Raw genomic sequence first — 17905 nt, forward strand, 5'->3', positions numbered from 1 at the left:
TGTGCCAACTCATTTGTTCAGTCACCACCTCGTCCCATGGCGCTCCTCGTGTCCCTGTTTAAAGTGCTTTAGATGGAAGCTGCTGATGTTCTCCAGATGTGTTGTGATGAGCTGGGGGTCCGGAGAGGCACCACAAGTCTTCTCCCGACAGGAAACGCTCTTTTAAGACATTTAGGCCTAGAATTGTTGAATGCGTTTAACTATTGAAAAATAGCAGATATACAAGCTCACAGCGCGGCACCGAGTGCCGTGCTGCGAGCTTGTAGATCTGCTATTTTTGAAAAATCGTGAAAATGTGTGCAAATTTTTCAATAAATAACAAACTTTTGTAACTCAAACCTCTGCTTCTGGGGGGTCCCTGGAACAACATATTTTGAGATGGGGGTCCGCGGCCAAATACCTGTAATTTTGGGGCTCCTTGACATGAAAAAGTTTGAGAACAGCTGATTTAGAGGAAGGATTTAGAAGTCGGGTCAAAGATATTCAAAGACTTGCACACATTTTCACGATTTTTCAAAAATAGCAGATCTACAAGCTCGCAGCGTGGCACTCGGTGAGCTTGTATATCTGCTATTTTTCAATAGTTAAAGCACAAATTAATGGTTAAAGTGGTTAAAATCTAACGCGACTCAGGCGTGTTCCAAGTCTTTGAGGGTAAAATACATGATGAAATGGGCATAAATCACTGACATTGAAGCACAATAATGCATAAATTCCCCCCACAACGTGTTCCCCATGGCAAATGAGAACACAATGGAGGAACAATTGGCTTTTAAAAGACTTGTGGACATTCTCAAAGAAACAATGTTGCCGTCCTTCAGACACCGCAACTGAATATTGCATTGATACAGTATGCAGTACTTTATTCGTGTTTATTTATGTATTAGATGTCTTCTTGATTATTGTAATCAATGAAATTGATTAATGATTAACCGTTGCACACCTACAACTTCCATGTCCTTGAAAAAACTCACAGACCAAACAAACAGACCATACAATGGAAACATACATTCTTTCGGTGCGTGCAAATATGACCCAAAAACTGTAATATAAAATGGTAAATGGTGCATATATATAGCGCCTTTTATCCAAGGGCGGCGCTTTACAATGATTGTGCATTCCATTCACGCATTCACACACAGATGCCGGAGGACACCATGCGAGGCACCAACCTGCTCATCGGGAGCAATTAACACATATGGTGCCAACCCCGAGTTTCCCGAGTTTGTATTGGTACCACCGCTGTGCCAACCCCGAGTTTCCAGAGTTTGGGCCGTTTTTGAAGATTTTTTTTTTTCAAAAATGTTTTTTTGGACCTCCAGAAATGTGTTAGGCATGATCGCGATCGCGAAATTGCATGTTTAACCCCCATACCAACCCATTCTTTCAAACATGGCAGCCATGTTTGTTTACATCTGAAGAAAACATAATGGCTGATAAATCATGAATGCCTGAACGGATTTCCAAGCGGATTTTTTTGTTTGAAAGCTGTGAACAGTGGGCACACACGTGGTGCATCATCTAGGCATGGGCGTGCACGATCCGTGCACTATAAATTACATGGAAGTCTATGGAGACCATGGCATCGCGGGACATTGAAGAGAAAAAATCATGGCACCAAAAAAGTTAAAGGCTCAGTGTCTTGCTCAAGGACACTTCGACGCCAACTCTGGGGGAGCCGGGGGGGATCGAACTGGGAAGCTTCCGGTTCCCAAGCGGCCGGCCGCTCTACCTCCTGAGCCACTGCCGCCCCAATATCTGTGGCAGTGTTGTTTTTGACAGCACATTTTGATTTAGTTTTAGTCATAGTCTTTTGAATAAAATGTCATTTAATTTTAGTAATACTTTAGTCACCTGAAAAGTTTTTGTTTTAGTCTAATTTTAGTCGACTAAATATCCAGCCGAGAATATGTTGAAATATCATACGTTTTTAGGCGACTAAATCTACAGTTGATTTAGTCAACTAAAATGTATTTTGGCAGGCCTTGATGGCATCATAATGACTGATTTTACACTTGGTTGCGGGCTGAAAATAGCAGATCTACAAGCTCACAACGCGTCGCAGCGCCTGAGAGTAACTAAACATAAAATGACTCTCTTAGTCTCTTCTCCACCAGTCCCTCCCTAACGTTTTAGTCTAGTTTTTATTTTGTTGACGAGATTGTCAATATATTTAGTCTTAGTTTTGGTCATCACAGCTTAGTTTTTATTTCGTTTTTATTTCGTTTTCGTCAGTGAAAAAAACGCTGTCGACAAAAAATGTCATCATAGTTTTAGTCGACGAAATCAACACTGATCTGTGGAATCTCAAGTGTTTGTGTGGGAAGTGACCGCGGTCAGATAGATAGAGCAGACACAATACTGCAGTGTGACAGAAGGCAGAAGGCTCGGTGTCCAGCGTAAAAACAGTTACAGGGAGATAACGCTCTTATCCCCGCAATAACAACCTCTCCTCTCTCTCTCTGGGAGACGTGTTTGTCTTGTACTAGAGGCAATAAAAAGGCTCTCTGTGGAGGGGAAGTAGCATGATCCGCTTTGTGCGTGTGTGTGTGTGCGTGTGCGCGTGCGCGCGTGTGTGTGTGTGTGTGTGTGTGTGTTTGCGTGTAAAAGATTGAATGTTGGGGTCAGGATTAGGCGTTTATAAGTTAGATTTAGGGGTTGGAATTAGAGTTAAACTTGATTTAAATACTTATAGTTGCGTGCCAGTGTCAGTGCCTGTTCTACAGCACAGCTTCCCAAACCCTGGGTCGGGACCCAATTGTGGAATTGTAGGCTACATTACATTTAATGTGACTCTGTTCCACAGATAAATATTGTGAAAATAGCAGATCTACATGCTCACAAAGCCTCGAGGCTTTGTGAGCATGTAGATCTGCTATTTTCACAATGTTCACCTCTTGCTTACTTAATATTTGATAGTTTTGCCAGTCCTGTCGAATATTCGACTATTCCAATACATTGAGGTTGAATAATTTGAATACAAAAAAATCACTATTCGTGAATGCCCTAGCACCTATCCATGCCAAACTTTGCACACACACTCTTTGGCTGGCAAACCACAACCTCCACCCCTGATTTCTCACATGCCCCTCTTCTAGCGCCACCATGAGGTTGCTCTTTGCAGACAACATACATGCGACCTGACGGTCGCTTATCTCCCGATTAGGGAGTCCTACTGATCTACTGTATGAGCTTGTGTAATTGCAGACTGCCGTGATGTGAGCTTGTTGATCTGGTATAAACGTGTTTGTGTGCTTGCGTGCGTGTGTACATGTGTACACGTGTGTGTGTGTGTGTGTTTGTGCGTGCGCAGAAGCTTGTTTGTGTTGGAGCGGTGGAATACTGAGAGATTATTCATAAATCATTAGAATCTCCTGTGTCTCTTTCTGCTTATTAGATTCCAGATAATTTATTATTGCAGTACATAACCCATTATACAAAGTACACAAGAGTTACTTTTTGACTTTATGTTTATATTCTTTTCTTATATTCTTTTTATTGTGCCTTGCTTTTATTTTTTTACTGTACACTACAGTACTCTTTTTCTTTGTCTTACCTCTTTGTAACTTGTTACCTAACTGCTGTGATGCCTCTGGGCAACTTAATTACCCCCGTGGGATAATAAAGGTATCTATCCAGGGGCGGAGCATCCGTATAAGCTGGGTATAGGCCCGCAGACCGCGGGGGCCCGGCTGTCAGCCTCCGACTGACCATCAGTCTAAGTCCAAATGACCGTCAATCTGCCTGACCGTCTGTCGGAGTCCCCATCCCCCTCCCTCGCAATTGGGTCCCCTTTCTGTATCGCGCTGCCTCTGTTACCAGGGCTCCAGGGTGCGAGCTATTAGGTCGCATATGCGACTTAATTTCATAAAGTGCGAGTTAAAATGTAACCAGGTCGCGCTGGTGCGACTAGAAAAAAAGGGGGGGAAGAAAGTAAAAAGAAAATCCTCAATCGAGGATCGCCTGACGCCTCTCTCTCTCGCTCCGTCCGTCTCTCTCTCTCCCTGGCTGCCTGCCTGCCTGCAGAGCCTATGTTCCGCCCCTCCCCTTCTCTCTTTCTCTCACATACACACACAGTACTACACACACGTCGGTCCGGTCGGTGGTGGGTCACACACGCAGACAGACAGACAGACAGACAGACAGACACTCTCACTCTCTCGCTCACATTGGATAGATATCACATAATATACTAACCTTTCTTTGTATAACCGTGCTTTTTTCTGTTGTCATCTCGAACTGGATAATCCACAGGTTGTTTGTTTGCTATTAGATTAGCTATAATTAGCAATCGCTCGTGGATGTTTCCACCGTTGGTTACATTAACCTACTGTTACGTTAAAACAGCTGTGTGACTCGTTAAGTTCCTCAGTGCCCAAAATGCGCTTCTCACTTCATAGCCAATTAGCTCAAATGAACGGCAGCTGTAAACTTTTCTGTCTTTGGTGTCTCGTGTGTTCTGTGAGAGTGTGTGTGTGTGTGTGTGTGTGTGTGTGTGTGTGTGTGTGTGTGTGTGTGTGTGTGTGTGTGTGTGTGTGTGTGTGTGTGTGTGTGTGTGTGTGTGTGTGTGTGTGTGTGTGCGTGCGTGTGCGTGTGTGTCTCCAAGTGAACGTTTTCTGTTGATATCAAGCAGCTTACTTCCCAGTATCTCACTCTAAAACCATAAGGACAATTTTTTTTCCATCCTGCATGAAAGCAGGCCTATTGCATTTAGTCTACTTGTGCAAGTTGAAATTGATAGTTCTATATTGCCTTTGTTAGCCGAGATATTCGTAAATCTTTCTTGAATTAATGTCTTTAGTTTGCAAATATTAACTTGAAGCAAAAATACATAAAAACTAGGCTACAGCTTTTTTTTACTTATCATGAGACATATTGTTATCGGGGTATTCAACAACATTATATCGAATATCAAAGGCTTTCCTAATATCACAAGCCTTAGTGCTGACCTATTTTTACTGCTGCTCATACAGAGAAACCTAAAGTTCAGATTAAAATATTTAGCAAATATCAAGTTTGGGTCATTGTCAATCTTTACATCAAGGCAAATTGAAATGGCTTATGGTATGGAAATGAACACAACTGTCATCAGTATAATAAGGCTATGTATTAATACCACGCAAATACGCTATACAAAGAAAAATATGGTGCTACCTAATTTTTGATGGTGCTACCTAATTAAAACGTAGGTGGCACCAGTGCTACCTGTGAAAAAGTTAGTCTGGAGCCCTGTCTGTTACACCTATTTCCTGTTATATTAACCTGGATAAAATGTCACGCATTGGGAAGAAGTAAAAGGGGACACTTTTTTGTGAAGGACAACAGGAAGAGCAGACAGATGTCATGGCTTCTATATTCACAGACAGACACTATGTTGTTTACGTTTAGTGAGAAGTGTAGTGTTGGCTGCAGTGGAACCGCGCACTTTCAAAACCTTTTGTAATTTGTATCAATTAAAATATACCACAGACACTTTCAAACAGACCTTGCAGACCTTGGTGGACACACAGCAGACATCGCCATCACCTCATCATGACCATACATGTAATCTTTAGATTTTTTTTATATCCAAAAAGTATAGTCGAATATTCGACAGGACTGGCAAAACTATCAAATATTAAAAGTTTTTACTAAAAGTGTGCTTGGTCTACTATCAATGTTTTTTTTTTTCTTAGATTAGCCTACTATCTCTTTGCATTTGATGTATTGATATACTGACGTATTAGTACCTTGCTTATTGCGACCATAGGTCCCAAGTTTACTATGGAAACGGTCACAGCTTGTCTGTGTATCTTTGTCTGTCACGCCTGACACTGGTTCTATGGGTTTGTCGCTCTGACATCATGCTTTGATGTCAGGGGAACCACTCATAACAGAATGGGTTTGCCTGCTCTGACATCACGCTCTGGCTTCACTGTAACAATCACTTTTATGCCCATATATGGAGTTACCTGATGTCATCAATATTAAGCCCATATCTAACAGGACTTCATATTGGAATGCCTATATACTGTATGGAGGCCACATCGGCCACATACCACACTAACAGAATCCATATATAAAATCTATATATAAAAGGGTATGATGTCATATACATCATAGGACTTTCATATAACGAATAACTAAGCATGTTTTGGCCTCACAGTCTATCTCCATACAGTACATGTATTTCCATATATTGGTACCAGGGGTCTTCATAAATTGTCTGGACCTCGCCCTGAGGCGTCTTTCTAGTTGTAAATCTCTCTGGATTAAGAGCATCTGCTAAATGCCCAAATTGTAATCCCCAGACGCCATGCAGACCTTGGTGGACACACCGCAGACTTCGAAACAATCCACGGGAAGTCTCACCGGTAGGACTCGTTCACAATTATACTTTATTGTGAAATCATACACAGTTGAGGTCAAAACAACCAAACCACCATCACATCAACACAGCACATCCTCCCTGTTGGTTGTTTTCTGTTAGTTTTTCCTTTCAATTTTCTTTAGCACAGACCGAAGAAGGATGAAGCAAAGAGTGGCATACATCTCATTCATAGTTCATATACCACTTAAATTGATCACAGGTTGTGTGCCTTGAAAAACACTCTTTACTTTTACTTCTAGGACCAACTCACTCCCCTCTACCCCCATCCACCCTGCCCGTCCAGAGTGGACAGACTGGACACTGCATGTCCAAAGTTCCAAATCAGAACATGGACACCTTATGTTCAGCCTTGGAGACAAGTCTTCCTTGGGAAGAAGAGCAGCTGAACCCTCTCCAATACCAACTGGTAAACTACAAAATGCAAGTATGTCCTTTTTTATGACAAACACCATTATTGTACTAATGGCTCCTCTCTGCAGCTTGACTACATCCTGGACACGCAACGTCTACCAGAGGAGCTCATTGTCAAGGAAGGGAACACCTGTCTTTCCAGGGAAGACTTCTGGAGCCTTGGGTTACAAAGAAACATGGACTCTAATGTGAGTTGTGGAAAGTTGTTTTTAAATATGAGAAAGAAAAAGCATTTACCGTATTTTATATTCATTGTTTTGTGATTTACTCTTGTAGATTGGGAATGCCTGCATGAAACTTGTACAAGAAGATGCTCTGCGACATGTAAGAATTTGGATCTTTTAACGTGACCAAGAGTACATACTTTGGAGAAAGTATGTGAAATGGCTGTAACGGCTGTAACCTATTTGTTTTTGTCATAGGGCAAGGACATTTATATTGAGGACATGTACGTTGTTCCTACATGGAAGTACACTGAAGCTCTCCATGTAAACCTTCCTGTGAGTTTGTCTGTGTGCAAATACAAACTCTTAAATTTATCATATTACCTTTAAGAAAAATGTATTTAATATTTGTAGTTTGTGTATTGACATGCATCGTTACGAATGACTAACAAATAGAACTTGTACCCATAATAGGATGATATCGACATGAAGACCATGGTGGTCTTTCCAGCATGGACCAAAGCCAAAGTCCCGGATGGGCCTGATCACTACGTTTTGTGTGTAAGTACAATGTGTAATGACTTGTGTTGCTAAACAATTATGTAATATCAGCCAAGAATGCCAAGTATGACAGTAGATAAACATGTTGCCTTAGGTATTAGAGTAATTTCCAGTGGTCAAGTCTTCCCAATACAAATATGTAACACATAATATTTGGGAATGCAAACCAGTCACTTGGGTCATTGCCTGAGTCTATAGCCTAACTTGTAAATCTCTCCACTCCACTGAGTTGACCGCTTCTACTCAGACAATGTGTTAGACAGATGGAAACTGAGACAAGTAACCTTTATGATCCCAACATATAGGGCACTAAAGGCAATGATTTTGAGTAGTTTTGTGTTTGTCACCTCTTTCACTCCATGAGTTTGCGTCCCTACAGGTTTGACCTAACGTTTCTGTGGGTCTGATTGTGTCTTTGATTTTAACGTCCATGTGTGTAATGTAACCTGCATATATGTAATGTGTCAGCGGTTTCCGAGATTAGTTGTATGGCTTTGTTTCTGTTGATGTGCAATTATGTGAATGCTTTGCTGTGTTATTGCTTTTGTATGTGAAGCACTTGAGTTCTCTTGTGAGACGTGATGAACAAATACAATGTACATACCTTTATATTTCCAAATGGTAGCCCGGGCATTTAATAGGTTTTGGTAAAACCTATCTGGACCCCAGGTGTTTAAAAGAACTATGCGGCTATTTGCAACATTTATTTGCGTCCATTTGAATGGTGTTTGATATGCAAAATGGGGTCAAACCCCCAGCTACTATTAGGTACCAGGCTACCTAATAGTACTATCTAACCGGGGCAGCCTACCATTTGGAAATATACAGTACTTAATTACCCACCACTATAGTGTCCTCATAACTTGACAAGAAGGCCTTGTGCATGTTTTTACTAATTTTACCCACCATAGGTCATCGAGGCCACTGCTGAAGGAGATTTTGCTTTTAGATTCATTTTATGAATTCCATGAATCTGGATTTGGGGATCCAGAGTATGCAGCCATATTCAGGTCCAACAGATAGGAAACTGCCATGTTCATACGGCAATGTTGGGCGGTTTTCCCATAGCCCCAGAGATTTTATGGCCATGTTCCTACAGCCAATTTGCATGTGCTTGCGTATTACTTATGGTGTTGGAACAACAGAAGTTCAGGAGAGAGAGAAACACACCATGACTCCTCCCCCCTCTCCACCTACCTGCGCTCACACCACCTACCTGGCCTACCTGGCCCTTAGCTCCGCCCCCTAGACATCTACCTAGCTCTATTTATCCTCACTCTAACTTCCCAGAACCCCTCTTGCTTTTCGTATCCTCTTGCTTTTTCGTATGAGGCTCAACAAGCAACAACGTTCGCTCTTACCTGCCTCGCCATGAGCTCTTGAGTTTTTCGCCTCGGATGGGAACCAGCCCGGTCGATTACCCCGACACCCAGCCATGCCAGCCTCCCGTCCGGACAGCCCAAACAACAACTCCAGCCAGCCCAGCCATTCCCGCCGCTCCGGCACCGCCATCAACCCAACCGGCCAGTCCGCCTCTTCCCACGCCTCCGGTTACTCCCGCCGCTCCTCCATTCCCGCCATTCCATCCATCCAACCCAGCCCGGTCCGATCGGTCCCATACAGCCACCCAAAACCGCCCGCTTCGCGGGACCGGGGCGATCAGACAACAACCAGCGACCGGCACGGCGCTCCCCGACCCGTAGCCGGCTCAGCCAGCGGTCCCAGGCTAGCGAGCGCTGCAACCACGGCCGCCGCTTGTCCCCACTCTCCTCCGGGGCTTCCCGCCAACAGCCACAAATCCCGCGCCACCGAACATCGGTGACCGGACCGTACCAGGACTCCAGCGGCAGCTGCAAGCCCGCAAATCGCCTCCACACAGAAGCTGGCCACCACAACCACAACAACAAAACCGGGGCCTTCATCCAGCCGGGCGCGCAACGATGACGTCACCCGCCAACCCGAAGGACCCGAAGGTCCCACGGCTGCCCAGGCCGCGCCCGACCAGAAACAACAACCAAGCACCATATCCTTTCATTATAATCCCTTCCTCCCTTTCCTATTCATTATCGTCCCTTCCTCGCATTACCTTCATTATCATCCCTTCTTCCCTTTTCCTATTTCATTATCATCCCTTCCTCCTATCCATTATCGATTCACCATTCATTGCTCTTAATCTATTCACTAATTCCCTACAGCAACCTACTACCAATACCATTACTAACATTGTAAATGTATTTTCAAGTATTTTCAATATACAAATACGCATTTGAATTCAAATACATTTCTCTGGCCCGTATTTATATTTTGTATTTGATACATTTTGACCCAGTACTTGTACTTGCATCAAAATACTTTCAATGTCTTTGCCATTATTACCATTTCACCTTCTACTTATACCATCCCTACTTCAATGTCTAATGTCATTATTCCGTCTCTAATGACATCATTATCATTCTACTTGCCATAGTATGGTCAATTTATTCTTAGACATACTGACAGGCATGTAATTTAATACTTGACAATCAATCTATACATTACTCATCATTGCATACATTTTATAAAATGTATTTTCATGTATTTTCATAATACAAAATACGTATTTGATTTCAAATACATTTCTCCGGCCCGTATCTATATTTTGTACCTTGATAAATATTTGACCCAGCTTTGTATTTCGTATCAAAATACTTCAACGTATTCGCCCTTCTCCGACCTCTACCATTCCTACTTCCGTGTCATGTCATTAACCCCGTGCCTGCCACCCACCCATTAACGTCTCTTTGTCTATCTTATCATCCCTTGTCCCGCAGGCTGCACTTTCATCCCCTCCCTGCACCCTCATCCCTACATCCCACTCAACTTTCCTCTTTTCTGTCCTCCCCTTCAACCGGCAACAACAACAGCACTGCCGTGGCCACACCTGGCACCAGTGCACCTCAGGCCCCGCCTGCTTTCACTTTCCCTTCTCTCGGGCATGCCATCCTACAACCAGCGATGGCACTGCCCAACCCTCCCCCCCTGTTCTTTCCTGTCCTCCTCTTATCACCCCCCCCCATCCACCCCCCCCCCCCCCCCCCCCCCCGTTCTCTCCCCACAGCCCGCCCACCATCCAACGCCATCACTCGGAACCCACAACCCATCCCAGCATCCCTCCGCCAACCAGAACCTCCAGGGCAATGACACAGACCTGGCTTCCCTCCTCCGTCCATCCGCTGCCAACACCGAATTCTGCTTCCTGGACTGCTGATACATCTCCATCCAGCTCCGCAGCTCCACCCCCACCAGATCATCATTCCTCACCGTAGCCCTGGCTTTCTCCATCCTCCGAGATGTCACCTGCCCTGCATTCCCCAACAGACGTCAGGACCTGGAAGACGACCTGGCGGTGGTGCTTGACCTGTCCGTCAGGTTCGGAGGGTCCCTCCTCCAAGAGTACCACCGCCAGTTCTCTGCCATGGCCTCCGCGAGGTTAAGGCAATGGAACCTGGCCACATACCGGGGCTACCTAGACCTGGAGCCGTACTGCCACATCTTAGCAGGCAGAGTGGCCATATCCTGCAGCCTTGCGGCAACCCAGCCCACCAAGCCAGTCAGTGCAGCTTTGCCGCACCCCGCCCCTCCACCTCCCGAGACACCACTTCCCCCGCCCCAGCCAACAACCCACCCTCCCTACTAGGCCACAAATCACCCTCTAACCGAAAGGCCTGCAGCGCCTCAACTTCCAACTCAAAAATCTCGACCCCAGCATCGATCCTCGCTTATCAGACCTAGGTATCCACGACCACAACACCCTCGTGTTTACAATCAAAAAGAGCAAAGCCTCCCAGTGCCGTTTAACCCCCATCTACCTATTCCGCCTCAACTCCCCAACCAGCTCATACGAACCCCTAGCCAACCTTATCCGAGCCCGACTCTCCCTTAATGCCCGACCCTCAGACCCCTTGTTCACTACCGAAAACGGAACAGCAGCCACCTGCAGCTGGTTCCATCTCCACCTCCGCCAAATTCTCACCATCTCAGGGTTCTCGGCAGAGAACTTCCCAGGCCACTCTTTCCGCATCGGCGCCGCATCCACAGCCGATCACACCGTCCAACTGCTAGGCAGGTGGACCTCGCAATCCTACTTGCGCTATATATGCACTAGCGTCCACGACCTCAGAGCAGCCGACCATGCCCTAGCGTAGTCCTGAAGTTGCCCTTCGTCTCTCCTTTTGGGGGTCAGTCCACACTGTCCCAACATCCAACGTAGTGGCCCTTATGTTTACTTTTGGGGGTTCAGTCCACGTCGCCACTGACGCCGACGGTGCAGACGATTACGCTATACGACCCCTACCCCAAGACTCCAGGGTCTGCGACCCTCCCCGGAACCTACACCCTCCCCAATCCCCTCCTTCCACTACGGACTCATTACTGCCTGATTTCATTATTGTCATTGATCGATTCATGATCGTTTACACCATAGATCCATGTCTGCTCATCGATCACTGCTCATTATTTATCTGCCCTTACTTCATTAAAACCCTTAAACCTTCATGGTGTGTTTCTTGTTAGCTAGTGAATATCTGTTTGGCTATGTTCCTACAGCCAGTTGGCATGTTTTTGTTTGCATATTCTTTATCTATTTGGGTATGTTATTACAGACAGTTTGCTCTTACAGCCAGTTTGCATGTTTTTGGGTTTACCTAACCCTAACCCTAACCCTTTTTTTTACGTTTGGTTATGTTCCTACAGACAGTATGCATGTATTTGTGTTTGCACATTTGTTTGAAAGCCAGTATGCATGTATTTGTGTTTGCATATTTATGTTTGAAAGCCAGTTTGCATGTTTTTGTATTGCATATTACATTTACTGAACATTTCTGGCAGACTCTGCACTAAATGTATTCTATTATTTTCTCCGTTATATATTTACAATTAGGCGGATTGCACAACAAATAAGCCCTGGAAGATGGACAGAGAAGACTGGACTTGACATTATGGTGACTGATAATACATTTACAAAATGTATAGGCTTACAGTAAACTATGAATCTCTTTATTAGTGCTTGCATGGACATATTTTTATATATTTCTATTTATTTTAGGATTTGCCACGCCAGATCCTTGGAAACGACTGTGGGATTTTTATGCTCATGGTAAGATGCCTTTGTGCTTGTATATCTGTATATCTATTGTATATCGGGCTCGAACACAGCAATAATATAATTAATACAAAATGCCACAGGGGCTGTTCTGAGAGCTGTGCCTTGCAAGTTGCAACACACAACACATACAAACAAACACATTATGTTATCCACTCACTCAACACATCACCTCACGCAACGAAAAAAGTCCCAATTTGATCATTAAACTGGGACACAACTCATATCATCAAACGTTGCTGATAATATGAGTTCACTAGGACACGTTTCATGTCCATCCATGGATCAACTCTGACATCCCCTCTCTCTCCACTGCGCTGTCAAGTGCTTCGTGCTTCTCACGGTGCATGACTTATGATTAGTCGTATGACAGTGTAGCGCACAGAACATATCAGATCTCCAAGACCAAACTGTGTCCATCCACGCCACGTTGTAGGCTTGTAGATCAGGCTGGGCGTTACTGACTACTAGCAGTTATTTCTGCTGTTTGATATAGCATGAGCGAGTTTTAATTCTCATCCCAATCATGAATTATACAACCTAATGTACGGGTGGGCGGCCGCGGTATGAAAAGTGCGTGTGTGGGAGAAAGGGAGAGATGGAGAGAAAAAGAGATCTGTCGCTCAGATACTATGCTCAGACTTGCATCCATCAGTGGCTGATTTTCCTTTGCCCCACACTGTTGTTCAAGTCTTCCAGACCAGTTGTGATCCAGAACATTTTCAAAGTCGGGCTACCCCCGATCGCCCTCCGAGCCGCTCAGATCCAATCTGTGAGCCCTCACACTAGACGAAAATTATTTAGATTCAGTCAGAGGCAGCCAGATTGTCAGGAGGGTAATTAAATGCCCCGATTATCGTGTAGTGTACTGCCAGCTTTAATAAGGGTATACATAAACCTCTCACACTGCTGAATCAGAAAACTGACTAATATTCCGGACTTGCAACTCTGTTAACTTCAAGTAGTTTACTAATTAATTTTAGATAAATTACTGGCTCTTTGTCAGGTCTATCTAGACATGGAAGTCTAGGTTTGCATGCATAGATCTGAAGAGCCAGTTATTTTTAATGTAAAATGAGTAACTTTCTGGGTGCTATCAACAGAACGCATATCTACAGTATGCTGCCTTCCACCCAACTTTGAATTAATGGTATTTTCTTTATTAATCCTGTTTCAGTACACATATTGCCTTTCAACAAGTGCCCCATTTAGGTTTCAGGAGGTGAGTTAACATTTGATTTTAAACAGAATTTATAGAAAATGGCTTTCTCTTGGTAAAATATACCAAGGCTTCTACCTGTGTCCTTCACATTTTAGGGGGACATGCCTTGGATACGAAGGTGGTGGTGTGTCCGACTCATGGAGCGCTTTGAAACCGAGGGGTATGAGCGGCATTTTGACTTTAATAAGGCAAAGTAATACTATATTACTTGACGTTGCGTCTTAACTAACTAACCTCTCCTTAATTGAAAAGGGAAGGCAAAAGGTTTGCCCACTGGACAAGCCAGGCCGTGGAGCTTCTTGCCGGCAGCCGGGAACCAGTTTTCCGTGTTCCAAGAAGCGATCGGGTGAGCAGAGAAATCCCCCAACACATCGTTGAAGCACAGAAGAGGAAAAGGGCAGCAGATGATCTCATAGAAGTCATTAAGAGGGGGGAGACCGATAAACGCCTCAAAGTAGGTTGGAAAATGCACAATCCATATATTTCTAGTACGATTATCCAGTTGACGGATTCAAGGACAAAGTGCTTTGAAATGCATTTATGTACACTAACCCATTTTCTGTGCACAGGCTGTCCTCACTGGTGAAGAGCCATCCAAGTGTTTGGAGAAGTTTATTGCGGACCCCAAATTCCAGGCCCCTTTTTACTTCCAGGACGATGAGCAGGCTGCCACATTGTGGGCATACATGTCTCGTCTTTTGGACAATACTCCAACAACGCTCTGTGTCCCAAACAACATAGAGTTCTTCCTCAACGTGTTATATCCAGAGGTGAGTTGCTTAGTTTTATTTTATTATGTAAGTTATGCTGAAGCAATCGGATTGTGCTTGGCCACTTCTACATCCATCTGTACACAGTACACCCAAACGCATGGAGAGCATTCGGATTACAATCTGATCAACCGAAACTCATTTTAGTGCCAGGCCAAGCACAATCTGATTGCAGTCGATCACAGAAACCGTATTTTAATGTAAATACCCTCAGCAGCAGCGCTGTCCAAACACAACAATGGATATACCCCACATCATCAATGAATTTCCTTCTGGTAAAAAAAAAAAAAAAAAGAAAGAAAATCTCCAACCTCACTAATGTATTTTTTTTTTGTTTTTGTTTCTTTTGTTCTACCTGACAGGCCACAATATGTGCAATTGCACATAAACAGGGTGTGAACCTTGAGGATGCAGAGTGTCTGTTCATGGAAGGCCCACGCTTACATCAAAGGTACAATAAATACTACTTATCATGATACTCTTCATGCAGTATCACGATACACGATATTATCATGATACTGTTTTATGCTAGTTTTTAGGTTTATTATGATTATTAATAACAATTATACAAACACACACAGATATTCGATTGATGATCTATTCATTTTTATGCTGCAGATAGAAAGATAGATGTAGCCTAATCTAGGATTTTCATAGCATATTTTGATCAAACAATTAACATTTTTTTTACCTCAAAATAGTTGGTGTGATGATGGGTCGGGTCATTCAAATTGGGTCCCAGAAATGTTTTACGGGTTCCCATAAAATGTTTTAGAGTGTTGTGAGCTTGTAGATCGGCTATTTTCAAAACAATTTGGCTAATGTTTTCATTGAGGTAGGCTATTAAAAAGGTCTTCAAGAAGTCCTTATAAGGGATCAGGACACCTCACCTCTATTTATTTCATTTATCAGATATGAAAAGAAATCTTGTGATGCCTTACCAACAGAAACTGGGGGGAAAACAAATTACCTTATGACCACAGCAGTCAGGAAGTTTGTTACTTATGATACAAGTTTAAGCTTTCTTTTTACAGAAGTATACTCTGTATTTTACAATGCAGATATCATCCTATTCGATATTTTAGCTTAACAAAAATATCATGGTTTTATAACTAAACCAATTATGAAATAGACGCAAAATAGACTTCACCGTGATTCGCGACGACACACGCATGCATCAACAGTGATAACATAACAAACAAAGGACTTTACAAATGGCGGCAAATAGCTACTTGTTTGTAGTTAATAAAAATCACACCCGTGTGAACTGAGCGGTGGTCGTGGAGGCTGCGCAACAGCAAAACAAATATATCTATCCATCCATCCATCCATCCATCCGTGTGTGTGTGTGTGTGTGTGTGTGTGTGTGTGTGTGTGTGTGTGTGTGTGTGTGTGTGTGTGTGTGTGTGTGTGTGTGTGTGTGTGTGTGTGTGTGTGTGTGTGTGGTGTGTGTGTGTGTGTGTGTGTGTGTGTGTGTGTGTGTGTGTGTGTGTCTGGCCTGGCCTGAACAACAGCGCCCCTCCCTTAACATGTGTGGTCAAAAAAGGTACTGTAGGCTACATACAGACAGACAGACAGACATACCCACACACACGGCCACGTATAGGAGCGTTGTGACCACCGCTCAAAAACAGGAGCATGGATTTACAAGGCGATCTAAACCACCTCTGGAGTGGAGACGACCAGTGAGCACATCACGCAGCTCAGCTTTGCAGTGAGTGAAATGACTGATAACAGGAGGGATAAAGTAGTTTGTTTGCGTCCTGTTAAATGCATCCATTATTAAAAATATGCTTCACTGAAAGCAGGGCCAGCTGTATCACTGCTTTACAAAGTCCTGTGAAAGTGAAACTAAAATCGCGGGCCAGTGGTGCAGCAGCTTGTTCTTGTGTGCGTGTAGTGCATGCGTGCTACCCAGGGGAGGAGGGGCCGCAAGGGGACAGATCCTCAAGCTATTGACACTTTGAGCCGCGACACGTTTTTAGCTTGTAGATCTGTTCTTTTTGGCGAATTACACCACCATACTATAGAAGTATAAATTAAGCAATCGAGCTGCGACTCATGGAACGTGCACTCGCTGTATATCCAGAGCCTTTTCTAAATGACTGTATCACGAGCAAAACGATATTCTGAAATGGCCTATCGTGGCAAAGCTGTATCGTCGAGAAGATAATTATCGTCATATCGCACACCCCTAGTGAGACGCTTCAGAGAGGATTATCTGTTTTAAAAGAAACCTTGCTTATCTGTTTAGCAAGGTTTCTTTTGTTTTGTAGTTATGCCTGCACAACCAGTTTCTATTGTCATTTCACCTATTTCTTTTTTTCCTTCTCCCTCTTTATCAGTGAGGTGGACAACTTCCTGGATGGGGTAGGGAGACGGCTCCTGCAGGAAGGGAATCCCCCAGCGAAGCGCCCGAAGCTGGAATGACCTTGCCATCACCCTCACTCACTCACTCACTGTCTTCACCCATCACAGCCTCTAGAGCTGGAGAGCAGCTTCCAGACGCTACTATGCCCGAAAAGTGTCCCGTCAACAGACACACCCACCCGCGTTTATTCCTCAGTGCACTCCATGCCCGCTTTTCATGGATACACGGAGGAGGACACTGATATCCGAATTTCCCGAAGACACTCAGACCATGCAGAGGGAGGCCTGGAGGGCAGCGTCCAGGAGGTACTATGCAAGGAAAATGGCTCGTCTCCAGGCGGATCCCTCCCAGCTCAACAACCACCTCTTACAGAACACAGACACAACTGAAGGGACTTCGGGGCAGAACAGCAATGGGCTTGGAGGAATAGTCTTTAGCGAAGAGACATTGATTATGTCCCATACATGAAAATAAAACAAAATGTCACACATGTGTCAACCTGGCAGGTATTATATTATCATATTATCATTTCACTGTAAACCTATCTACGCCACACAACTTTCTTTAAAATCAATTGACACTGAGGCCAAATTTGCTACAGTGTGTCTTTGCTGTCCACATGATCCAGCCAGAATTTTGAATTCTCAAAACTTGAATTCATAGTGCATTGAAATGTTTTACTGTAAACAACTACAGAAAAGTCTTGCTAAATTAATCTCCGGTTGATTAAAAGAAATGACAATTGATGTCAGGATAAATATCAGCATTATCTATTATCTTTGTGTAAACTATTGCAATGAATGGAAATGATTGGAAATGTTGATTTTTCCAAACAGAATGATTATTACATATTAATCCCAGTGGGGGAAGTTCAGTTTCCAGCTTCACCAAGCTGA

General features: G+C 43.8%; 2 protein-coding genes and 1 long non-coding RNA gene across 3 annotated transcripts in view; all 3 read left to right on the plus strand.

Moving 5' to 3' along the window:
• cemip2 (cell migration inducing hyaluronidase 2) overlaps positions 1-7896 on the plus strand; it is a gene marked incomplete at its 3' end in the record, with an annotated part of 90971 nt that extends 83075 nt beyond the window's left edge. Inside the window, exons 11-13 of the mRNA XM_080738443.1 lie at positions 6291-6353; positions 6610-6776; positions 7886-7896. Of these exons, the coding sequence (XP_080594569.1) occupies positions 6291-6353; positions 6610-6776; positions 7886-7896 (241 nt within the window). The remainder of the gene's footprint in view (positions 1-6290; positions 6354-6609; positions 6777-7885) is intronic.
• A 4542-nt stretch (positions 7897-12438) lies between these two features.
• Positions 12439-14253, plus strand: LOC308295828. Its single transcript, XR_013962587.1, has 5 exons — positions 12439-12485; positions 12590-12640; positions 13824-13868; positions 13964-14028; positions 14121-14253. It is a non-coding gene; the product is annotated as an uncharacterized lncRNA (long non-coding RNA).
• A 290-nt stretch (positions 14254-14543) lies between these two features.
• Positions 14544-17342, plus strand: LOC308296221 (PWWP domain-containing DNA repair factor 3B-like). Its single transcript, XM_080739392.1, has 3 exons — positions 14544-14638; positions 15001-15089; positions 16984-17342. Exons 1-3 carry the CDS (start codon positions 14555-14557, stop codon positions 17066-17068), a joined length of 258 nt encoding a protein of 85 aa, XP_080595518.1. The 5' UTR covers positions 14544-14554; the 3' UTR covers positions 17069-17342.
• Positions 17343-17905: the final 563 nt, after the last annotated feature.

The sequence above is a fragment of the Nannobrachium achirus genome (assembly GCF_963921795.1).
Source record: "Nannobrachium achirus genome assembly, chromosome: 12".
Taxonomy (NCBI): Eukaryota; Metazoa; Chordata; class Actinopteri; order Myctophiformes; family Myctophidae; genus Nannobrachium; species Nannobrachium achirus.